The sequence below is a fragment of the Erpetoichthys calabaricus genome, chromosome 9 (assembly GCF_900747795.2).
Source record: "Erpetoichthys calabaricus chromosome 9, fErpCal1.3, whole genome shotgun sequence".
NCBI lineage: Eukaryota > Metazoa > Chordata > Cladistia > Polypteriformes > Polypteridae > Erpetoichthys > Erpetoichthys calabaricus.
In genome coordinates this window covers 119302818-119329236 of record NC_041402.2, presented here as the reverse complement: position 1 = coordinate 119329236, position 26419 = coordinate 119302818, and the positions used below count along the sequence as shown (strand labels likewise).

The 26419-nt window shown below is 38.9% G+C and overlaps 1 protein-coding gene across 4 annotated transcripts in view; it reads left to right on the top strand.

Moving 5' to 3' along the window:
- The window catches only part of LOC114658069 (fatty acyl-CoA hydrolase precursor, medium chain-like), a 169105-nt gene that overhangs the window by 15263 nt on the left and 127423 nt on the right, over positions 1-26419 (top strand). For 2 of the 4 annotated variants that reach the window (XM_028810106.2, XM_051931464.1), the window contains 10 exons: positions 654-787; positions 1401-1554; positions 1760-1864; positions 2921-3022; positions 3978-4121; positions 4309-4392; positions 4811-4958; positions 5169-5318; positions 12695-12767; positions 13075-13331. In XM_028810106.2, the coding sequence (XP_028665939.1) occupies positions 654-787; positions 1401-1554; positions 1760-1864; positions 2921-3022; positions 3978-4121; positions 4309-4392; positions 4811-4958; positions 5169-5318; positions 12695-12767; positions 13075-13270 (1290 nt within the window). In that variant the 3' untranslated portion in view covers positions 13271-13331. Of the gene's footprint in view, positions 1-653; positions 788-1400; positions 1555-1759; positions 1865-2920; positions 3023-3977; positions 4122-4308; positions 4393-4810; positions 4959-5168; positions 5319-12694; positions 12768-13074; positions 13332-26419 lie in introns of those variants that run through there. The other 2 variants (XM_051931461.1, XM_051931462.1) reach the window with 1 other exon arrangement.

The following is a 26419-nucleotide window of genomic DNA, read 5'->3' as shown; positions in this document are numbered from 1 at the left end:
AAACATCATTCACAGGCATTGCAGTGACCTGTTAAGAGCTTGTGCATCTGAAGAACATCTAGTCACTTGATTAAATAAGGTGATCCTAGTGAGGATTGATGTGCTCAAAAAGGATTATTCAACCACCCACACATTTTGAACTGGACTGATAATGTCATGTTTACTGTGATCTCTTCAATACCTGAAATATACTTTGATCTGAATTCCTTTTGGATTGTTATGCACTTGCAGTCCGTGCAATACTAGGATTGTTAATGGCCAACAATGTGAGTTAACTCTGCAGAGCACTTATTTGCCCAGATTATCATAAACACTAACTGCAGGGCTAGGTTTTAATTCTTACATTTTAATGTTTGATACCTAATGACCTCTAAGATGGCTTTTAAATTTTGTTTACATTTTTTTTTGTTCAGTTGTCATAAAATTGTGTTTTTTTTTTTAATTTAATCTTTTACGAATATAAGAAACCCAGCTTGTGTTGATTTGATTACTTTTGAGTATATAAGAATTTAGAAATGTAATAGTATTCCATTTTTTTTTTTTTTGTTTACAAGGAATAACTGCAGTATTTGAAATTCTTGGCAGTTGGTGAATTTGATGCATATCCATTGAGCATGGTGTGGTGTTTTTCTCTTTCCCAAACTCCCTTCCAGGTAATGGTGTGGATTCATGGTGGAGCATTAATGATAGGTGGAGCATCCCAGTATGATGGCTCAGCCCTTGCTGCTTATGAGAATGTGGTTGTGGTGGTGATTCAGTACAGGGTGGGATATATGGGTTTTTTAAGGTAAGCCTTTTACTTTGTGTTTGATTTATATTAAAGTGCCTTATGATTGTGTTCCTTATGTTTTTAGTCAATAACTTGTCTATAAAGTGTTCAAAACTTGTAAGCTATCCAAATTATATTGCCAGTAGGGGTTCCACCTGTTGCAGTGGAATAAGGCATCATGTAACTGAAGAATTTAATTAGCAGGCTGTATGCGTCATTCTGGTCCTTTACAATGTCTTGATCTTGACCACTATCATCCTGTTCAGTATTGCACTTCATCTATAACTGCCGTGTCTGACTAACTTATTTTTCTTTTCTCTGCTGGTTGCCCTTTTCTAGGTTAATAAAGAGCTTTTTTTTTTTTTTTTTTCCCCTCTCCCCCATCTCTTTTCAATGTATGTCATTCAAATTGCATCCTTGGCACTCCTAATAACCTCCCACTCATTGCATTGACCGTTTTTCATCTATGAAGGGACGGGGTAGTATGGGTCTTTTAGCCTATACAACTATTTTCTTTTTTATTTCTTTTTTTTTTTTTTATAGCAGAGTATAAATGAAAGTGACAGTTCTAAAATTGAAATTTAAATCTTTTTACTCTGTATTAAAAAACCTATTTATCTGATTCTTTCAGTACTGGTGATGAAAACTGCTCTGGAAACTGGGGTCTTCTGGATCAAGTGGCAGCACTGCAGTGGATTCAAAAGCATATTAAAAACTTTGGTGGTGACCCAGACTCTGTTACTATTTTTGGAGAATCAGCTGGTGGATGTAGTGTGTCTGCTCTCGTATGTATTGGCCTTCATCTTGAGGGTTTTAAATTCTGAAAACTATGGCAAAACTACATTGTACATGAAGGAAAGTGTGTAGCATGTTTTGATGCATTTTCTTCTATATTTGCAAGTGTTTCATCTGACAAATATCCTGCACTGTGGTTTGTGTGCAGTATTTTTTGTGTAAACTTTTTCATTTTAATGTGCTAACTTTTTTCAGGTTTTATCTCCTTTATCATCTGGATTATTTCATAAAGCCATTTCTGAGAGTGGAGTTATCTTAATACCAGGCATAGTCACAGAAAATATAGACCCAGTTAAAAAGGTAACGAGCTTTCAGGTTGTGTTAAACATAATGAATTTCAGTTTGGTAACATGAAATTCTGGATAGGGAGATGGTAAATGATGCAAAACGGAATTAACATATAAGAACTTTTACCATTTTCTAAGTTTTAGTGATAAGCACTTGTCTGTTTTCCTTGACACACAGTTGATCATTTAGATTATTGAAGTAAGCACCTGGTTTATTTATGGTTTTAATTTTTGATAAGCATTTTTGTACTGTCATTTACTAGTGCAATGAGAACCACCGCTCTGATAAAGTCCAGAAGTAAACCTCCTAAGAGGGAGGTTTCAAAACAGTTTGACTTTACTAAAACCTCTGAGAGGTGGTTATAATATCGGAAGAAAGATTTTACGTCAAGTAATCCTGATGGGCGGAGTGGTGGCTCTGAGTCTAGAGATCTGCACTGGCAATTGGAATGTGGCTGGTTCAAATCCCATAAACTTCAAAAGTGACTCAACTTTGTTGGGCCCTTAAGCAAAGCCCTTAACCTGCAATTGCTCAGTCCTATTTATGACGTTAATCTGCATCCAGCCCTGTATGTAGGCCCTCCAACCTGCAGGGGAAAAACCCTTGGGGGTTGGTGTTGGCTTCTGTAACTTTCACAAATGCCTCATAAATCTAAACAATATCTAACCATATCTATCCAACAGTATGTAAATTTTGGTGCAGTTTCCCCATATGGTGTACAGATCTTTTTTCTTGTAGTCCCAACAAATTTTGCACGCTGTTAACCTTTTATGTATAGTTTTTTTTTGTTTTTTTTTGTGATGCCTGTGTTTAATATAAAGGATTAATGAATGGAATAATGTAACATCTGTATACATTGTAAACATTAACTGTACATCATCCAAATGTTTAGTGACATTTGTAACTGTTTTATGGAAATCACATTCTCAGATTAAATAGCTTTTGTATATTTAACTAGCTTGGTGATCATTTAACACTGGAATAGGACATGCTGGTCTTAAGCATTCTGTGAATGCCTGCAAATGTGATATAACCAATCTGAAACTGAAAATTGCTTTGTACATCCAGAAAGTTGCTAACCTGACCACCTGTGACGATTCTGACTCCGGCTTGTTCATCCAGTGCTTGCGACAGAAGACTGAAGAGGAACTTTTAAATGTAGCCAGATCGGTTAGTTGTAAAAAATTTTGTGTAAAAATACCAGTACTTGCCAGCAAATGTACTGCATGTTCAGGATCAATGTGGTAAAAACAAATAAGTAGGTTATTGACTTGCATATCTCTGTTTACTTTGTTTCAGTGTCAGTGTTGTGTCATATATTTAACTATTTCAACAGTCTTTGGGTTTATGTGAAAAACTTCTGAAACTGCAAAATTCCTAATTATGTTTGCCTGTGATTTGTTTACTTTTGGAACAGCAAATGATACATTCCAAAGATTTCAAAAGCATTTGGTTTCTGAAAAATCAAACACATGGCAAAAGCTTAATTTACAAGATGTGCCTGAAAGCCGTTGTAATTATAAGAAATAGAACCAGAGTTGGGAGCAGCAACATTGGTTTCATTACACAAAAATACAGATCTTGTGTTGTTGCCAAACTTAATGTCCAGATGTAGTTGAATGGGAATTGGATTAAAGTTTGAGCATTTTTGAGAAAGGTTTTTAAAGTTTCTAAAGAATATTGGGAGTTGCTTGATCTGCCACTGAAAAAAGCAGGAAAAGTGACTGCATTGCAGTTGTCCTCTGACTCTAACCATTCTGGGCAGGCTTTTTGTTGTGCTGCTTCAATCACCCTTCCACTAAAATCAGTCTACTTTGCCATGTGCTCACCATGCTCCACTGATGTCCAGAGATGAGTTTATCTAATTGGTGAGATTAATGGATAGCATACATGCCCATCACTGCAACCTTCTGGTTCTATTTAAGATAAATCTTCTATCTGAGGAGTGCCTGATCACAATATACTGAACACGTAAATGAAAATCTAAGACCTAAGTCAATAAATGTTGTCTAATAGGTAAAAATCTAACGTTTTTTCTTATTTAGTGGTAAAGACTTAATGAAGCATAAAATGAGTAAGACTGAATACCAGAGTTTAACAATTCCTTGGTATTTCTTTTCTTTAGTTCAAATTTGGAATTTCACCAATAACGATTGATGGAGTTGTTCTTCCAAGACCAATTGAAGAATTGATAAAAGCCCAAAGTTTTCAACAAGTTCCATATCTTATAGGAGTTAACAATTACGAGTTTGGGGGCCTCCTTGCAAATGTGAGTATTTTATCTAAAGGTGCCATTTACAGCTAGCGCTGTGTGTGTGTGATGTGTTTGTGGGTTTTTTGTTTGTTTTTTTTGTTAAATGCTGCTATTTCACTTCAGTTTGGTAAAATGCATATTTATATAAAAAAAAATTTCCTCCCTCCATTTTATGCAAGTGATGGATTGCTCTGTGTTTCAGGCATATTGTCCTCCTGGGTGGAGTGATGGAATGACCAAAGAAATGGCAATTTCTGTCTTGAATGAAATAATAATCCCACCTGAAGTAAGTGGTGCAGTTTAAAATTTTGGAAATGTACCCAGTTTTATTTAAGCCAGCACCAATATTTTCGAATTTGATTCCCTTCAAATCCTTTCATTCCTAGTCACTGCAAAGTGTTAGTTGAATGAACAATCTGTTTAGCCTTCTTCTGTGGTCTAAGAAACGTAGGATTTGCACGTAGGATTTTTATCCCCACATGAAGTCTTGTGTTCGCATGGTACTGGATAAACCTTCCCAAAGATGTGGTGGCTTGTGAAACACTACAAATGCGGGACCTTCTGAGTTCTTTTCAGCACAACATGTATAGAGCATTAAGATTGTCCTTTTTTCCTTTACTGCAGCTTTTCTGTCCCAAATTTTGAGGGTCTTGTTTTGTGTGTTACCTCTGGTTTGCAACAATCACCAGAATGTTCTCTTACAGTGTGGAGTCAAGGAGGCATATGAATACATTTATGAGGAATATGTTGGAAATGTCACAGATCCTGTTAGAATCCGAGATCTTTCACTAAAGATGATTGGTGACCTGTTCTTTGTGAAGCCATCTTTAATGATTGCTAATATTCACAGAAGTAAGCATTGCTAGCATTTAACTTGTTCCTTCCTAAAGCTTTATGATGTATACTGTATGTCTGTTTTCTTTGAAGAAAATATTAAACACGAATGTAATTAATCTGTCCTTTCATAAGTTAAGTCATGACCGACTTATCCTCCAAATGCATATCCATTCCCTTTGTCGTTGCTGAAATTTTTCTCCCTTCCCCTGTTCACCTTTTTCTTAGATGCTGGTCTGCCTGTGTACTTCTATGAATTTCAGTATCGATCAAAAATTTATGATGATATAAGACCCAGTTTTGTGAAAGCTGATCATACTGACGAGATTAGGTTTGTTTTTGGAGCATGCTTCTGGAATGGAACACTTCAGTTCAAAGGTAATGTGGTTTGATGTGTGGGTGTGTTTTTTTTTTTTTTTTTTTTTTTTTTTTTTCCTTTTACCCCCTTCTTTCTCTCCCCCCACCCCATTTGGACTTGGGTGGAGGAACTAGCCCTTTTTTTATATTTTTGTTTAGCCATTAAGACTGAATTATTTTTCTAGTGTATGATTTCATAGGAGCATATCCTTGCATTTTGGATGCATGTTATTCTTCCCACTTTCCAAGAGAGGAGTGTTGGAGTAACTGGCTCTTCAGCAGTGGATGTAGTTGCTGCCTTGGATGTTCTTTTGGCTCTATGCAATCCTGTAATAAAAAGCATATTCGGATTTTAAAAAAAAGAAAAAAACACAACCAAAACTCCAGTTTGTCAGAGTTCAGACTCTGCCAAACCATACTTGCCTAAACACTTGCTTGCGCCACCACCATCTACCCAAAACACCATGATGTTCCAACAATGATGGATGGATTAAAAGCCAGAAGTCTGTATGACCATCACCATTCAAGTGACTCCGTGAGAACCCTAACTACAAAGAGGACTATTTCATTTATGTTAGGTAGAATGCCCAGAGGGGGCCGGGCGGTCTCGTGGCCTGGAACCCCTACAGATTTTATTTTTTTCTCCAGCTTTCTGGAGTTTTTTTTTTGTTTTTTCTGTCCACCCTGGCCATTGGACCTTACTCCTTTTCTATGTTAACTAATCTTGTCTTATTTTAATTTTGTATTTTCTTTTTTCTTTTTCTTCATTATGTAAAGCACTTTGAACTACTTTTTGTATGAAAATGTGCTATTTAAATAAATGTTGTTGTTGTTGTTGTTGCAAACAAAAAAACTCTCTCCTCACCTACACAAACTGCTAAAATTAGCAAGTACTATAAACAAGCTAAAGGTTTTGGAAATAGAGTATTAAAGATAAATTAATAAATACAACCAGTGATAAACCATGAAAATGCAAATCAATCCTTACCCAAACCCCTATGTTGTAACATTTACAAAAAAATGCATAAAGTTCAGTGGAAGTGGCTGAACCAGTTCAAAAAGGGCTAAACCAAAACAATCTTGTCACAGAATCCAGAAATAGTCAATAACTATGGAAAGTAGATGGAGAAATGTACAAAACCTCTTATGGACTCAGGGCTAATGAGTTAAAATTACAGTAAACTGGTGACATCTTTATTGTTTGCAGAGGAAAATGCTATTTTTCTCAAAGGATGTTGCCATCACCCCACAGTTGGGGAGAACTAATTTTGTTTTTTGTGTTACTTATGTATCACCCTTCAGCTTTTACTGTTAGATTTAAAAAAAAAAAATAAAATAAAAAAATCCTAAAACTGGTACCACACAAACATTGCCGGCCTGGTACTTGCTTGCGATTTACTTGGAGACTGATGACTTCACTCTAACAGAGCATACGGAAATTGCTTGTTCCCAGCAGAAGAAAGACGACACTCGTGTCATGTCGGCTGCAACAACATCCAACACTGATGTCTTAACTTCAATGTCTCATTTGTTCCATCTTTCATGGATGGCATTCCGCAGCTCAGATTTGGCTTTCTCTACACCGTATATCCAACGACCAGCACGTCCACATATTTTATCCCGACATTTAAGTACGTGCTGGAATTGCTTCTTTGTTCATATCAATGGTAAACTTTAAGTAGAAGTTTAACAAATTTCTCGCAGTAATAACTCATAGTTATCTTGTTCACAATTTTACCTACATCATTACTTCCCTCTTCCCTTTTTTCCTTTCTTCATCCCTGACTTGCACCCTCATTAGTTACTATCCAAACCAATAAAATAAGTTAACCTAAATACCAGCATTTTTACTTTTAAGTTTAAAACATTCTAAATATAATTACATTTAACAAAATGCATGATAAAAACATTGTTTTAATCCAATTTTAATTATATCAAGTATTGCTATTACCACCTCGTAGCTCACGTTTTAAAGGGCTATACTTACTATGGTTATAAATTTAACTTATCCTTTTTTGTCAGGACAACTCGGTTAACTTATGATAACTGCCTGCTATGTATATGTATACCTAAACCAACTTCCCATATGGTGAAGGGCTTTAAATCTTTCACAAACTTTGCCACAACCCTGTGGCATCCATCCATCCATTTTCCAACCCGCTGAATCTGAACACAGGGTCACGGGGCTCTGCTGGAGCCAATCCCAGCCAACACAGGGCACAAGGCAGGAACCAATCCTGGGCAGGGTGCCAACCCACCGCAGACCCTGTGGCATTCTTGTTTTTTTTCCTTCATTGTTTTGGCTTTTTCCCCGTCAAGCAACTGAGAACAGGGTGAATGTGGGTGTCTGAATTCTGGTATCCACTGACGAAGCTGCAGCTGCTGCTTCACGGACAGTCAAAAACCAGTGCTCACTTTGTATGTCCTGAGTGAATAACTTAACTTTTTATTAAAACAATGACAAGTGTTACCTTGACTTAATGATGACTAAACAGTTTAAATCTTCTGTTTGGTTAATTCCAGCAGCATTGAAGCTGGAGGCTGAAGTTCAAGTAAGTTGGAGCAGCCAAACACTCTGCACTGATTCACATTTATGTTCTGTTGTACTTGTGGTTCACGAGATTGCTAGTGTTACCCCCTTTCCTGTACATGCACCTATTCCACCCCCCCCACACCGCTACTGAAGAAGCTGATGGCTTTGCTGTAGCAAATTTATGAAAATGACTGGCAGAATGACTGGCCAGACTAATTTCAGATTAATGCATTAGACAGCACATTCATACTTCATGCTCACTTGAACAATCAATGAAAGCAAGCAAAGGCAGCAAGCTTCTGTTATGGTTGATTTATTGCCTAGATCTTCTTTTTCTTTTATTGCCTCATCTGGTGTAGCAACCTCGAGCGAAGGGTATAGTTGGATAAACTGCACTAGTTTCATTCATGCATCTTTATTACTTATTGAGAAGCAATTTCCAGCTGCCTCTGCTATGAGGTTGAAGTTATCTAGTCCACTGCAGAGCCGCCAACAGTTTCACACCCAGTGCTGCCCGTAGCCAAACTGGGGCCCTATGCTGAATCTCCTTGTATTACATGTAATGTGATACAATAAAAGCAATTTTGATAGTATTACTAATAAAATAACCACTGCTACTGAATGTGCTTAAACTTCGTTAATGCAGTAAATATAGGGTCAAAATGAAGCTGAATATTTAGATATTTAAAAAATATGAATATATTGCCTACGCTTACAGATTTATCTAAACTTCATTTTGTCCTTTAAATAACAGCTAACATGAAGGTATTAACTAAATCAGTAAAGTTTAGCTGCAAATGAAATTAACCAACAATTGAAGTTAATCTGAGCTAATTGATCTTTTTGTACATCAGTTTCTTGCATGGAACTTCCTACAGTTCAGCCAATAACTAGCCAAGTAAGCGCATTTGTGTGTTTGCTGTTTACAAACATGTCCTTAATGTAAGAACACTCAACTTAAAATGTTGATTAACATTGGCAGCTCGTAACACTATGTAGAGGTTCTACAGTCTTTATGGTAGTAATAGTCCATAACCATGTGTCAAATAGGTACTGTAACATCAGATAATGTAATTTAAAAGATGTGGTGCAATATAAATAAATAACATTGATTAGAGATGCACCTTTTAAGGGGTGCTGGGGAGCCACACAACCAACGGAATTCCAACCCTGCATGGGTTTCCTATTCATGAGACACGGCTGTTCATTTACAATTTGTACTGATAATTACTTAGTTCTCTGGAGTCTTCATTTCTAATATAAGCTACTATTCCATGTCATCCATGCATAATTCCAAGCTTGCTTTATTCATCATTGGAGTGCACAACAAGTAGGCCACTGGAAGCTGTGATTAATTATAGCTTCTTTGGAATATAGAAGTACAGTAAAAAGGTTACAACAATGGTGCTTGGCTTACCTTCTGTATGTCAAATTTAGCAAAATCAGAGTTCTTCATGACATCTTCTTTGGGGGATGTGTTCCTCTCCCCAAAACTCTCCTCTTTTCTGGCTTCTGGAAACCAGCACAACAGTGAAGTCTCACTTAACTATTTTAATTGGTTATCAAGGGGCCTGTTATTCAAATCTACACTTTCTTTATTGCTGGCTTCTGTAGAATTTGGGGGATGAGCTTTTATATTTAAAAAAAAAAAAAAAAAAAAAGCTTAATGGGTGGGGAGAATGCGTAATGGCCACAGCCTATGATGCACTGTACAATGCATCACTCTTTAGCGCCATAATGTTTTAAAGTGGAAAACTTCGGTATAAGTAATAGAAAACACACACCCCCTTTCATGATAAATTTACCCCCATTTTCCATACCATCTTTTCAGCTATATGTCCAGTTCCTGAAACCTTATGCACATATACAAACAAAACTATACATATGGATTAATATCATTTGTCATTGTATATCTGAGAGAGATCACCAGTTTCGTTAACTAGGCAGTTTTTATATCGAGAATCAAGAAGTGGATGGAAATGTAATCCAGAAGTAGAAAAATGCTTTAAACAGAATTTAGCTCAAATGTGTGTGCTACATCAAAGCCAAGTATTTCCATTTTTCTGTAAGCCTTGTGCACTGTTAATACATCCAGTCTTTGTACATAGCTCCTGCATCAGTGCTGTTTACTCTTGGTTTTGTAGTATTTTTCTTGTCAGAATTGTCTGCTTCTTGGACCTCAAGTTCTTCTGTTTGGTACCAACCCTGCCTATCTGAGGAGTAAAGGCATTAAATTTCCATGGTACCCTAGTAGATCGCATTATATAGACCCCTTCACCTAAGAAGTGTCCATACACTGTTGCCCCCCCCCCCCCCTTTTTTATTTTTTATTTTTGGTGTGACTATGAACTGCTGGCAATATAATATGCAGCACAGCAATGTCAATATTAACAATCAATATAGTTTGACTTTCATTACTTGACTGAAAGCCACTCCTTTGGTAATTCAAGTTGAACATTTTCCTAAGGTTTGTGCTCCAAATAGTCCATTTCTGACTTGTTTCAGTCCATCTCGGATAACTTCCATCAAATACCTTTTAGTTTAGAAAGGTTAATTTTGTGGATATGATGGCTAACTAATGAATATAATACACATTTCTATAGTAGAATTTGTCACTTGCAATTATATCAGTTTCTGTTCAAAAGTGTTAGGTGGTATTAAAACTGTTTACACCAAGCATGACAGTATAACCTCAAAAAAACACTTCAGGTACCATGCCAACTTGCTTTGTGTAGCAGATCAGACCCAGAAAAATGAATGCAAACCATGGCATCCTGCAGTTATGCTGCACTTTAAGCATCACCCTACACAGAGTGAGACCTTGGATCTTAACATTCACCTCAACTTAATTGCAATGCATTACAATTAAATTGAACAAAACCGTAAGTTGCATTTTGGTGTAATTTTTCCCACACAACATACTGTACATAACTGTCTGCACAGGTGATTTTTCTGACGTTGAATGTTCAACATCAGTGCAGTGATGTTGTATCATAGGTAGAAAATGACATTAGTTGTGCTATAAAAATGCCTCCTTAACCTCCCTTATATTTGCATTTTATTCCAAAAACACTTTATATATAAAAAAGTTTTGCTTTTTTGGCATAAAATATTAAATCTAAAAATTATAATACAAATTGTAATGATGAATAAAAAATATTAAATACCCCCAGTTGGTATCAAATTGGCCACCAATAAGACATTGCCGATTTGATCCACCATGTGATATGTCAGTTGCATCTTTAGCAGTAGTGTCGACAGTGGATGTGCGGCAATTTGTTCTATAAGCTGGCATGTAAAGTTTGCATGAGAGAGTTTCGCTAGGCTTCTTTTTTGTATAACACGAATGCATTCCAAATGCATTGTTCCACCAGATGACAAAATATCTTTTTGTAGCATTGCCTCTGCATAATGGGATAGAAAGTTGGTTCTTGATCTGCACAAGCTACACCTCCCATTGTGCTATTGTAGTCGACCTCCGCACAAGGCTTTGTAACTTGCATGTTGCCTTTTACTGTGACTAACTGCATTATGTACAGTGCTAAGACCAATCTTTCTTCTTCCATTTCAGCGTAAGCACTTTACCTTTTGCCAAGCTACTAGTGCCCCTTGCTGTAATTTAGCCCTGACAAAGTCTTTAGGCCTGCCATGACTGTTGAGACACACTGTTCCATATGTGTCAGTCTTTCTTTGCAGCAAGATGTCGGATAGCTCTGGAGAAGTATAAAAATTGTCCATGGTTACATAGTAATCTTGATCCAGCAGAGCATCTATCCAAGTCTGCACCAATGATGTAGCAATGCCATGTTGATTGCATTTCAGATCAAACATTGTCCCTTTCCCTATGTACAGAACCAAATTCAAATTGTATCCTATTTTTAGATTCACAGAGCTCGTAAAACCTTATAGCAAATCCTGCTCTATTTAACGCAATGTACTGTATCCATGACAGTCTGCCCTTATAAGCCATGAGACTCTGAAATTTGGCTACAATAGCCTGGTATCTCCCAAATTCATTTTGGGTTCTGGATGGGTAGTCTCAGTTTTCATTGTTGGTAAAGAGCAGATATTTCATAATTTAGTGAAAATCTGCACATAGTGATTAATTACTGGGTCGGGGACACTTGCTACTTTAGGATGGGATTTGAGAAACTACTAAATTAAACATTGATTTTAAGATAGTTCACACCGTTCTGCTTTCAATAACACACTATAAGCTTAAAGTGTAAATTTTGAGATTAAAGTCTACATTTCAACTTTTTTTTTTTTTCTTCCCCTTTTGGCTTTTGCCATTGTTTTTTTCACAAAACTCTGAACGTAATGGGCTATTTATATTGATTTGCAGATTTAAAGGGCGTAATTCCGGGAGGAGACTGGGTGGGGCAGCGGGCGCATGCATGTGCATTACTTTCACACTGACTGGGATTTATGGAGCTGAAGTGCATGGAAGTTGGCTTACGCATTGTTATGCATCTGAATTTTATGCATACGCACATTTACACTTTTGACCGTATGACATGTTTTAGTGTGAATTCTGCGCACTGCGTTATACATAAGGCCCCTGTACTTAATGGTTTTAATACTACACATCTAATGGAAACTGGAAGTAACTAGGTATGGGGTCACCTAGCAGCTAAATTCTTAATTGAAGCCACAACATGTGGGATGTGCGTACTGTTGCATAAACCAGGATACTACACTGTCATTCTTGTCAAGTGACAAATTGAGCAAGTTTGGAGGCGTTAGATTTTGTTAATTCAGAACAGCTTTTTTAAAAATGATTCTTCTGTGAACAGTGGATATTCAAAGGCATACAAAAACGCAGACAAGAAAATAAGAGTGTATATGTAATTTATCTTACCAGAGCCATCAAACACAGAGGATGATCAGCTTTGCAAGGTGTTAATGGCATACTGGGCTAATTTTGCTCGAAATGGGTAAGTACCTATACTTTGTTTTTTTTTTGTATTTATTAAAAAAAAAAAAAAAGACATTTTATACAATTCTGTATTCCTCAATTAAGTTACCATAGCTCAGATTTCAATTTCCAGATATTGCTAGTCTCCATTTATGTTAATCCATTTGAAACTGCTTTGTTTTTCTGTCCATTTACAAATTTCATAATGATTACACAAGGATGGTTTGTTTAAAGTCCTCTGTTTGAGTTTACCTGTGGTCTGTGCCTGCATCTAGTGAAGAACAGTAATAGAAATAAACTGAACTGTTCCTGCTTTTTTAAAATAGAGATCCAGACGGAGAAGGGCTGCTGCATTGGCCTCTTTATGATGATTGTGAAAACTACATGGCACTGAATTTAACACAAAGCGTTCAGCAGAAACTCATGGGAGACAAAATGAAGTTCTTGCTCCACACTCTACCTGAAAAATTAAACACAAGTACCAGTAATGTAACTACGGTTCACTGTGAAACCATGCAATAAAAGTGGTACTAAGGGTTCTCGAGGATCTATTTTGAAATAAAATTGGTTTGTTGCCAGGTTACTGCCTAGTGGTGTTCTGTTTTAACGAGTGCCACCCCTATGCTTTTTCTTGCTAATTGCTTGGTCACTGGCAGCTGGGCTCCCTACTTAAGGAAACTTTGCATGCTGTTGCGTAAGCATCAAGTCTGTCCTCGTGCAGCCCTCCTCCTGTAAAGAGCGGTGAGACCGCAAGTCTGCCTGTGAGTCCACCGAACAAGGCAAGGCAACGGACACTGCCAGTTGACTAAGGTACCTTTTTTCTTTGCTTTAAATACCTTTTAAGCATGTGTCAACAATTCATTCATGTCCTTTTAACACAAGGTCTCCGTCTCTCTGTGTGTGTGTGTGTGTGTCTGTCTGTGTGTGTGTGTGTGTCTGTGTGAGACAGCCTTCAATGTATCCCACTCCACTCCTGGGGGTGGGTTTGCAATAGGTATTCTTACTTTGAAGTGCTGGAGACTTACCCCTATGGATAAGTTATGCAATTTCACTACCTTTTGCATTCCATGCTATTACTGTCTCCCAATTAACATGGCCATTGTTTGCTTGGGATCTTCCTTGACAAGCTGGATGAACTGTTCTCTTCCCTCCCAGATGATGACAGCCCACTTCTAAGACTTGGACATGAATATCTACCTGGACAGTCCTGCATCTGACTTCACTCTTTCCTCGTTCAGCTCCACACCTCACCCACTAACAAGGCTGGCAATCAGCTTTACCTTGTTCTGTCTTGCAACTGCACTCCCACCAATGCAACTGTCACTCCTCTACACATGTCTGACCACTTTTTTCATTCAGTTCTCTCTGCTGCTTCCTTCTCTCTTCTCCCTCCACTGCATCCTTCTGCCATCACCTTTGCTGTCTCTCCCACCCATTTCTCTTCCATAGTCTTCTCTGCTCTTCTTTCTCACCCCGACCACTTCTTCTGTCTTGACACAAACACTGCTACAGAGCATCTTATGCTTGACTCCATCTTCCTGACTTGATGGTGTTTGTCCTCTCTCACCCAGGCCTGCATGCAAAAGACCCTCCTGTCTCTGGCTTTCCAAAGCACTCTACAATCAATGAACCAACAAGCTCAGCCAGGTGTGAGCATTGGACTTCGTTCATTTCCTTTTGGCTGCCCTAAGTATCAGTCCCTTCTTGCATCATTTTCTTCTGCCAAGGTAACGTTCTAGCAGATTAGAATTAACCTCACCACTGACACATACTCTGTTCTCTGCTTTAACTTCTCTTCTCTACCTCCTTCCCTGACCTCTCTGTCTGCTGATGACTGCTGCATTTCCAAGATATGGGGGGCTGCCATCAGCAGTCAGTTCTCATCCTCTCTGCTACCCATTATGTCGGTATCCGTCAATAAGGGCGCGCACAAAAAGGCGACCTTCAAAAGGGCGACCTCAATTGGGCGCGGCGAATAAAAGCGCACATAAATAAAAGCGAGCTTCAAAAGGGCAACCTCAATTGAGCGCTGAATAAATGCGCGCATAAATAAAGGAGTGCTTCAAAAAGGTGACGTCAATTGGGCGCAGCGAATAAAGGCAAACAAAATTATTACAGAAAATTTATTAGATAAAGGCAATGATTGAACGTATAAAAAGGTGAAAGCAAGAATATTAAAACATCCAATTAATTAATGCATGAACTTCTAACGAACTATTTCTAAAGCTCTCTATATTTTGTTGTTTTCAAAATTACAGAAAATTAGATTAAGGCAATGACATTTTTGGTATGACAGCGAGACGAACATTTTCCAATCCTATATTCAGTGCATTTCCAGATGTGTTTCCCGTTGATAGTTTTCTCCTTTCTGAATGTATATCCTTCGACTACGAGTAGATCTGCACCTTTGTTGCTCTTCACATATTCCAGAGCCATTTCAAGTAAATTATCTACGAACGCCTTTATTTGCCGTGCTCAATTGAGGTCACCTTTTTGAAGAGCTCCTTTATTTGTGCGCGTATTTATTCGGCGCTCAATTGAGGTCGCCCTTTTGAAGGTCGCCTTTTAGTTCGCGCCCTTATTGAATAGAACCCATTATGTCCCCTTCCAAGCAAGACCCAACATTCTCTCCATTGTCTGCCACAGTTTCCAACCTCCTCTCCAGTCACCCATCTACCTGTCTTCTTGATCCTATTCCGTCATCATTAACATCTCACTCTGCTCAGGAACATTCCCTAACATCTTCAAACATTCTTGGATAACCCCACTTCTCCAAAAAAAAAAAAAAAAACCACTCAATCCATCCAAGTTAACTACAGGCCTGACTCTCTTTCCTTTTCTTTCCAAATCTACTTGAACATGCAGTTTCAAACCATATCTTTTTTTCCTTCCCTAAAGAATGAATTGTTGAATACCAACCAGTCTGGCTTCAAGAGGAACCACCCGACTGGGATGACTGTACTGACTGGTAGACTAGCAGAATCGGGACTGATGTCATGTTGGTAGCTCTAGCATGGCGTAGCTAGAGCTCTGTTTTGCCTTTTTATATGGTCAACCATTGCCATCCTCTTTCCCACCCTCTCTGACCTTAGCATCACTGGGACTGCACAGAGTTGTACATCTCAGGCAGGTCCTACAGTGTGTCCTGGTGGGAGGAGTTGTCAGAGGCACACCAGACATGTACTAGTGTATCCCAAGGATCAGTGCTGGGTGCTTTATTCTCTCTCGCTCTACTCCACCTTGTTGGACTCCCATCGCCCGATCACATGGGTTCTCTTATCTCTGCTGTGCTGATACACAGCTGTACTTGTCATTCCCTCCTGAGGACAATACAATATTAACTAGAGTCTCTGCCTGTCATACTGATCTCTCAATCTGAGTGACGAACTACCAGCTACAGCTCAAACTGGCAAAAACTGAGCCTCTTGTGATCCTGGCCAGCCAGTCTGCTCATCTCCCCATGCCTATATAGCTTGGCCAACTGTTGCTAACACCTGCCACATTGGTATGCTACCTTGGGTTGGTAATGAGCAGCTTTTTCTGACCACATTTCTGCTGTTTCTCGTTTATGCTGTACAACATCTGCAAGATCATACCTTATATGACAGTATGCTGCACAAATTCAGGTCCAGGCTTTAGTTTTGTCACGTCTGGACTATTGGAATGCTTTGCTGGCAGGAGTACCCAAATGTGCTATCAAGCTGCTATAGATGGTCTGTAATGCAGCAATCCATCTTGTATTTAACCAGCGGAAACGGGCACATGTCTCTACATTGGCTCCATGTAGCAGCACAAATTAAATGGGTCAGTGCACAACAATATGGAGAGCCTGAAGTGTTGTACTCCTTCTCACTCACTCAGGTCTACTGGGGAGCAGCGTCTGATGCTACCTCTGTGGGGCATTAAGTCTCAGTCTAGACTCTTCATGTGTAGATCCTGGTTGGTGGAATGGGCTGCCCACTTCCATCCATACTGTTGACTCAATCCAATCCAACCTCTGTTCCTTAGGGACAAGCTGACAGAGATGGGAGTAGATTCATACCTAGTGGCTTGGATCGTGGACTATCTTAAAGACAGACATCAGTATGTGCGTCTTGGAAACTGCACGTCTGACATTGTGGTCAGCAACACAGGAGCACCACAAGGGACTGTACTTTCTCAGATCCTGTTCAGCCTATATACATCGGACTTCCAATACAACTTGGAGTCCTGCCACGTGCAAAAGTTCGCTGATGACACTGCTATCGTGGGCTGCATCAGGAGTGGGCAGGAGGAGGAGTATAGGGACCTAATCAATGAGTTTGTTAAATGGTGTGACTCAAACCACCTACACCTGAACACCAGCAAAACTAAGGAGCTGCTGGTGGATTTTAGGAGGCCCAGACCCCTCATGGACCCCGTGATCATCAGAGGTGACTGTGTGCAGATGGTGCAGACCTATAAATACCTGGGAGTGCAGCTGGATGATAAATTAGACTGGACTGCCAATACTGATGCTCTGTGTAAGAAAGGACAGAGCCGACTATACTTCCTTAGAAGGCTGGTGTCCTTCAACATCTGCAATAAGATGCTGCAGATGTTCTATCAGACAGTTGTGGTGAGCGCCCTCTTCTACGCGGTGGTGTGCTGGGGAGGCAGCATTAAGAAGAAAGACGCTTCACGCCTGGACAAACTGGTGAAGAAGGCAGACTCTATTGTTGGCATGGAGCTGGACAGTTTGACATCTGTGGCAGGGCGACGAGCGCTCAGCAGGCGCCTATCAATTATGGAAAATCCACTGCATCCACTAAACAGTGTCATCTCTAGACAGAAGAGCAGCTTCAGCGACAGACTGCTGTCACTGTCCTGCTCCACTGATAGACTGAGAAGATCGTTCCTCCCCATAACTATGCGACTCTTCAATTCCACCCAGGGGGGTAAACATTAACATTATACAAAGATATTGTCTGTTTTTTTTACCTGCATTATTATCAATCTTTAATATTATTTTTTGTATCAGTAAGGTGCTGCTGGAGTATGTGAATCTCCCCTTGGGATTAATAAAGTATCTATCTATATATTTTTATAAGCGATTGAAGACCCATCTGTTCTGAGAATATCTGTGAAATTGATTGGTGGGGGGGGGGGGCAACTTTGCAGTACTTTTTATATTCTTTAATTTGTTTTAATTGCTTTGATTGTAATCGGATTGTAAATGTACAGTATGAGTTATTATATCTTTTCACTTGTAGCAATCAGTTTTTGTCACTTGTTCTATTATACTTGTTGAACAAACAGACCCTAGCCTAATGTTACTTGATTGTTAACCACTTTGTATGTCACTTTGGATAAGTGTCTGCTAAATGTAATCAAATTAAAAGGATTTTCCTCTAACCAGTGTTTTGTTTTTTTTCTGTAGTTCGCATTACATATGCATTTTCCCATAAAAAGCTACTATTAATGATGCATTTGTCTGTACCTTTTTGTTCTGTTGCTTTACTATGTCACTTTCACATCCAGCTCCATATATCCCATCACTAATCTCCTACCACATTTTTCTAAATTCAGGATAAACCTTAACTTATTTTATAAATTAAAACTGACATCTGTTTTGAGGTAAATGTCTCAATTCTGAAATGAGTTGGGGGTAAAAAATCTGCCGATTCAGATCTAAATTTGAGTCATTGCTGTAGGCAGCAGAGCTTGTTATGAAACGGAGCACCCAAAACACCCCGGGCTAGCGGCACCATGACCATGGTGGGCGAAAATCTTCCAAACACCCCATCTTACCTCAAAGATGTGCCGCTCTAATGGGGGCAGGGTGATTGTTCATTGAGTTTCCTTGCAGCCATGAGCACAGAGATCTCTAAAGTGGGGAAATCCTATCTTTGATGTCATTTACAAATTGTAGGCGCTTGTGCTGGCCCTGTGATTATTTCTGCAAATGTTTCCTGTTAAGGCTGAGAGGTTGAGCTATGGTCATTTTTATCATTGACCAAAGCGATTTTAAACAATACAAAACCAGGAGTTTTCCAAGCCTTGATATATCAGTATAGTTGAATTCAACTTTGATTAAAATTGTCTTGGCCCATAGAGAGCTCTATGCTGCATACCAAGAGAGGCTGCTGTTGCTGAGACAATTCACTTTGTGTGAAGTTGTGTTAGATGTTAGTAACTGGGGCATACAACTTGGGATTGCAGCTGCAAGTTTTGTCATGTGAAAGAAGAGATTAAAAATGCCCTGCAATATTCAGTCTGCTTTCCATCTAGAACCAGTGGCTACAGATGCTTATAGACAAAGACATGACTTCTAAACCTGTGGGGCCATGAGCAAGTTACTTTATCTGGCTGTGCCAATACTGAAAAAACACAGTTGGTCAAGTTCATTTATCTCTCAAATGTAAATTGCTTTGGATAAATGTCTAAGTAAATTTACAATGATAGCAGTGTAAAGAAATGATCTTCTGACAAGGCAAATAAAAAAATGAAGCTCCCCCGGAGTGAGAGGTTTGGTTCTCAACCACAGAATAAGGACATGTGTAATAGTGGAATCTCTGGAAAGGCTGTCATCCTTCTTCACTGCTTTTTCATCTCTCTCTTTGGTACTGCATTCCATATTCCAGAGTTTGGGAGAAAGGTGAATCCTGAACAGAGTGCAGGTTTAGCAGGCCCTAAAGATTTTATGCAGACAGCTGCAAAGTAAATAAAATGAGGTTTGGTTGATTAAAGTTCTCTTTGCATGTACAGTAACTCAGGTAAACTGGCTTACTCTGTATCTGCCATATTTGATAACCGCTGGTTTTAAGACGCTTTTTTTTAAAAAAAAAAAAAAAAAACCTTCACACTGTTCCAGTGTGGTGCTGAATTGTCACCTGTTGCACAGTTCTACTTCGGGTCCTATTGCGGTGGTTCGCCTCATGGTGGGTGCAGCAATGCGTTGTGATCTGCGTATTGAGTAGGTTTTGTTTCCTTTTAAATCCTTGATTCTTCCAGTTCATGGTCAAAGAAAATCAAAACCCTGCTAATGATTTGGGCAACTTAAGGCTATTACACACTATGACCGCCATCCAATGCTGTGATTATGCTGGTTTTGTGGGACCCGACATGATGATTCTCAAACAAGGTCAGTTGTTTTTTTTTTTATTATTATTATTGTATTGTTAAAATAGTACAGGTTATTTGCAAAGAGAAAAAAGAAAATAAAATAGCTAGAAGCATCAGGCAGAACATGAAATGTAGAAATCAAAGAATATATTAAAGTTCATTAAGCATTTTACCTTTTTCTTCATGTATTGCAGGGATAAACAGCACTGATGTGGTTCCTTATGAAAGGCCGTAATGGATGGGTTAGCTTTCTTTATCATAGCTTTATGTAAAAAGACAATTTTCCTAAAATGTATTGTAATTACTAATTTGAGTGCATTGTTGTTCATAATACCAATTTGATATTCTTTGTTGAATTCTTTCAGTCCAAAAATATATGGAAATAAACAAGATGTCTTGGCTAATAGATATGTTATTTCAATATCTTCTTCACATAAGGTACAAACCACAGAATCCTGCCCAAATCTGTCTTAAAAATTCTTTAATCTCCATAAGAATTTTGAAATGGATTTCCTTTGCTTTTGGTGTTACTAGAAATGTTGATTTGCCCTTAGAAATTCAGTTTCTCAAAAGAAAAAGCTGGCATAGATTGCCTTTTCAAAAAGTTTTTCTATCTAATTGTTTGGAAATTTGAAGAATGAACATCCACTAAATGTTTAGAAAGACATGAACATAAAACATTTTGTAATGCCTTATAGGCTATCAGTACTGTTGACTGAAGAATTGCATTAGTGACATTGTTAAGGTCTTTATGGTCAAATGATGTATTACATTTTAAATAGGAATCTTCATATAGCGCAAGGTTTTCTCTATTCTAGCTAGAAAATGTGTCACTGACTATCTTCTTTTCCAACAAATTCTTGCTAAACAGTGATCTATTTGTAATGAATGATATCACCAGTTCCCCATAGGTATATTGTGAGATCTGGAATTTAATGCTTGTAGATTATTTTCCAATATAGTGACACTTATTGATGAAATTGTGATAATGTGGGAGGTAGTCATTTTAAAAAAATGATTCTATAAACTGTTTTGTTTCTTTTAAACTGGCCAAGATCTATTTTTATCTTGACAGTGTCATTGACAGTCCATGGGGGTATTTTTCATAGGTGGATTACTCGATTAGCCGGATGTAATTGTTGACGATTTGGCGTGATCCTGGATCTGTCGGTTTTTCGAAACTCTTGCTGGATGTGTTGTCATAGCAACACATCCTAATCCTCAAACCTGCTCGGAGCAGGTATGTTCTGTGTAAACAAGGATTAGCTCACACACTTAATCAGTGTCCGTGCATGGAATTCGCTCAGTCATGGCTTTGCCGTTCATGAATGAGCGACCAATTGATATCAGTACACAAATTATAAGAAGAGAATTTCATATAGAGAGGGTTTTGCGCGATCGGCAAGATCCTTTATTGCTCCCGGAGGAAATTCTTTTCGAAAGATACCACTTTAGCTGAGGGGGAATATTGTACCTCAAAGATTTATTAGCACCTTATATTCGAAGTCAGGCTCTCACAACCACACAGACAGTATGCATTGCTTTCAGGTTTTTTGAAAGTGGCACTTTTTTTATATACTGTAGGCAATGCAGAACATTTATCTAAAAGTGCAGTTTGCCAGGCAATTCGTAAAGTCTGTCTGGCTCTGAAATATTTCCTTCGGGTTTTCATTGTGTTTCCTGGACACCTGCGTGTGCAGACAATAAAAGAGGTGTTTCATGCCATTGCAGGTAGGTAATACACAGGCAAAAACACCCACAGTTCCATGAAGAATCTCACAATCAGCCTAACATTCTCATTACCAGGATTTCCAAATGTGATTGGGCCACATGGGACTGATCAGAGTGGAGTTTGATCAAACATTATTTGGAAAATGTACCTCTCCTCCTGATGAATAATCAGACACAGTGTGTCTTCATCAGATATTTGACCTTGTGTCTGACCTACGAGATATTGGCAAAGTTCTAGGGATATGACATTCCCTGCAAACTGACCCAACAAAAAAAAGAGGGCTATATGGAACATACCTGTGGCACACATGGAGGACAAACATATGCAATGACCATCCTTTACCTGAAATGAAGTGACCACTGCATCCTGCCACTGGTTCTGGGTAAGAGCTTACCCCTGGAATGCCCTCAGAAACAGGGCGATGGGCATTTTGCTGGTTAGCCAACTCTTCTGCAGGGGTTAGGTCTGGACCTCATGGACCTCCGCCTGTTTTTTGCTCGTCTGCCTTCTTATTAGCTTTAAAAATTAGTGTTTTTTATATTATATATGATTATTTATGTCAACAATTCTTTAAATAGTTATATATACCAGTATTTACCAGTTTGAAGTATATTCTTTAACTTCACTTTAACCTGTTCCCATGTTCTCCTTGTGCTCACGTTTGATCTGGAATTATGACATATTAAATAATAATTCATCTGACACATATGAAATGAAACGCTGCATTCAGTAAGTACAATGCACACTACTTAGCGTTTAATTTGTCGGCCACTTTTTGCCAGCGGTCTTTTCTGGTTTGGGCTGCTATTGCAGTGTTACCCCTTGTGCATATTAAATCTTGAAATTCTTCATGTCCTTCGAATAAAAGGTCCTGCTCCACTTGTGTGGGGAAAAAAAAATGTACCCGTTCTTTCGGCATTTTGTTACAGCCTATCAAAGACTTGCTGATCATGTTTTCTAGACTCAATATGCAGTGCATCCGGAAAGTATTCACAGCGCATCACTTTTTCCACATTTTGTTATGTTACAGCCGTATTCCAAAATGGATTAAATTCATTTTTTTCCTCAGAATTCTACACACAACACCCCATAATGACAACGTATATTATGGGCTTTTCAATCAGCGCGGGCGCGCGCATTCATCTCGGATGATTAGATCCAGTTAGACTAATCTACTACATGGCTGCGTTTGAAAAACCGACTTATCCCGGATGAGTTTCACCGGCATTAACTCATCCAAGATGAGGCATCTGATTTCGGATGATTTAAGCGACGTACGGAAAATGCCCCCAAAATCTGTGGCTTGTAATCCTCCTCCTTTTGTCATCTTTACCACGTGCTGCTTTCCTAATATAGTGTTTGTTTCGAATGAGAACACACATCTATGGATGTGAATAGCCGCAAAATCCTCTATTGAAAAGGCTCCACTAATAGGGTTACTTCTTCAAATCCTGTCCCCAGTGTCCTCCAGTCCATGCACTGTAAACAGCCAAGGTTGCAGTGTCCCATTTCTCCTCATGTATTTGGCAAATACATAAAATAACCAGAGAGAGAAGAAAATTATTGATTTGTCACTGGAAAAAAAACAGAATGTGAGATTTGCTGTTATCAATTCAAGAGCTCAGTTACATTAAATGACTAATGCTATTTTCTATATTGTTATGAGCATATGATGGAAGAGACAGACACACAATGCGACCACAGAGGATGTGCAAGTTTTATCCCTCAGGCAGTCAGGCGTATTTGTTTGACATCAGAACATAGAACAGGCAGATTACTAAACCCTAGTGTGCCCTTTCAAACTTCTAAAGTCTTAGGTGACACAAAGAATGTCACCCAAAACAAGAAACCTGCTGGTACACAACAAGAAATGCTGTGAATCACCTGTGCATTGTCTCGTCCTACAAGCATGGTTGGGACAATTGCCAGGCTATTTTTTTAGTCAAGCAATTTCTTTGTGATGCCTTTTCCCACAAGCTCATGCCTCCTCATCCATACCGCTGCAGTCTTGCTGCTAAAACTTTTGGACCTCTGTTGGGACATGCAGCCCTGTTGTTTAAATAGGCCAGTACTGCCTAGAAAGTCAAGAGACAAAGTGGAGATGCTTCTGGAGAGTTCTCTGTCAATCTGGAGGTTCCATATCATCTATAAATGCTGTCCCCCTGCAATAACAGTGCAGATTCCTAATGGCCCCACATATTTAAGAAATGCTTTTGTCTGCTGGCTGCTACAGGTTCTTGCTATCATTATGACTGGTGTATAACTATATAACACCAGTAAATGGTGACTAGAGAAGCATTGCAGTCTATATATACACCACATGCTGAAACTTTCCAACTATATGTTTGGTATTTACAATTAGACGTTAATGTTTACTGGCTCTATTTATTTATTTATTTATTTGTGAAGTCAGAACTGGGATGTTGTATAGCCTTGTCTGTTTTCCTGCAGGAGTTGTGTCAGTGGAGTTTACTGTCTCAGGTGTATTGAGTATCAAAAGCGGCATCTCCTGGGGTTCTTTATAATCAGCTCGTCGGTTCTTTTCCCTTTATTTTCCCTGGGAGTGATGGCGGTTATTTCAAAAACGTATTTTACAGTAGCACAACTGCCAGTTTTTCAGCCTTATATTGTCTCTAACTGTATTGTGACGGAGAGCCCATGCAGCCAGCAGAGATGCACAGTTCCTTTTTCTCACCAGTCCAGTGATGTCTATAAATGCTGAACTACAGTATTCATTTTTTTATGCAGAATGTTTTTTTCCTGGCAATGGGTCAGATTTATTATAGCAAATGTAATGTGTCTTCTGCACAAGCAACAACCATTTATATGTTTTAACTCTTTTCTTTTTTAGGAGAATTTCCATCCATAGAAGGTTTATCCAACCAAACTACACACTTAATGTTGGTCAGGTCTTGTTAACAAGATCACCAATATTCTTTGCCTTTGAAATGATTGCCCCTGCATTGCTCTCTACCTTCATGATGTGTTGGATTGGTTTAGAAATGTTGCAGTCACTAAACTGTCTAATTCTTCCTGCCCACTCTTAAGCCGAAGTTCATTCATGGTTGTCTCCAGATGTATGTTTAAATATCAGGCATTGTTTTGCAGTACCAATATCAATGATACCATGTGTAGCTCATACATCCAGGCCCCTGAGACTCGATACATCCATCTTTGTTGGGCGTAAGCTCAGGTATTTGCTGGTCAATGAGTCTAAGGTATCCTTGATAACTGACTAGATGTTGGACAGGCCGTAGTTTGTGAAACTAGGCCTGTCTCCTTTTTCTGTTTACCCTGTCCATCTCAAACTATATATACAACACAAGTGCATGTCACTTGCAGAAATTCTCTGATGATGGGACAGAGTTTAAGGACTCAGATGGAGAGAATTGTTTCTTGGTGCAAGGAGAATTGTCTGCAGCTAAACATCAGCAAAACCAAAAAAACTGGTTGTCGACTTTTGCGGCACCAAAGAACTTCAATGCCCAGTTACTGTTTAGAGAGTGGATCCGGAGATACTTGGTACATCGAGGTCCACGTCAGTGATAAGCCAGTCAGGTCTAATAACTCTGAGGTGCTCTATAGGAAGGGACAGAGCAGAGAGAACTTTTGATTTAGGTGGTGACATCTTTAACATCATCAACAACTCTGTGATGGCCGGTGCAATTTTCAATGCTGTGTGTGCTGGGCCTGGTAGCATCACTTCAGAAGAAGCCCACCAAATCCACAAGCTAATTAAGAAAGCAGGCTCAGTTAGGGGATACACTGTACTCCTGCTTTAGGTGCTGTAGTAGAGAATGTGATAATGAAAACAAAACGGCTGGAATTAATGAACGATGCTGCAAATCCTCTCTCTGACACACCACCACTGAAAATTTTCAGATAAATTATTCAGTAAAAGGTTGTCAAGAGATGTTAACTGGGACTGCTTTATACTAATTGCAATTCACCTTTATAATGTCTTAATGTGACAGTTCTGTTATCTTTAGAATTTTCCGAAGTTTTTTGTTTTTGCGATTGTTTCAGGGAGGTTGTTATAATAATTCTTGAACTTTTCTAAAAGCTAAACTTCTCTCCTAGTGCAAGTATCTAGCTAGCTAGCTGTAATTACCGTCTTTGAAGCCAAGTCTATCTTGGGGGCAAAAGAAGAAAAATCACTTCTCATCACTGTCTTACTGGTTTAACTTCAGCCCTGGACAGATCTGATCTTCAGCTCCATGTCTGGCAGCCAGTGTGGTGTACTGGTTAAGCATTTGGACTTCAAACCCTGAGTCAGTGAGTTCAAATTCTGCTGCTGACTCCATGTGACCATGAGCAAGTCACTTCACTGCCTGCACTTCAACTGGAAAAACAAAAGGAATGCTTTGGATAAAGGAGTTAACCAAGTAATATCTGAGCTACTTCTAAGCTTAGAGGCCTCAGCCATGACGTGATGCTCTACTTTCCCAGCAGCTAGTTGCCATGGTCTTGTCTTCCTAGATCTGTCAAAAGCACATCTCTTACTTAAACATCACTACACCCAGGGCCAATCTACTATGCAACTAATGAAGGTTTTAAACTTCAGGGCCCTTAATTTTGGAGGGGCCACAGAAGCGACTTAAACTTTCATCCCCCCATAACTCAATTTTTTTTTCACAGTAGTGACTTTGACGTGTGAGATATTCCAGTACAGGAATTTTAATCAGAATCTAAGACGTAATGGTTACATTAAAAAAAAAAACAGGTGATCGGTAGTGGAACAGCCCCTTTGAAGAAGATAACTGCTGGCTGCAAAGGGGCCTCCACGACAGTTCAAACTTCAGGGCCACAAAAATGCAGGTCTGCTACTGACTACACCAGAGCCAAGGGTATTACAT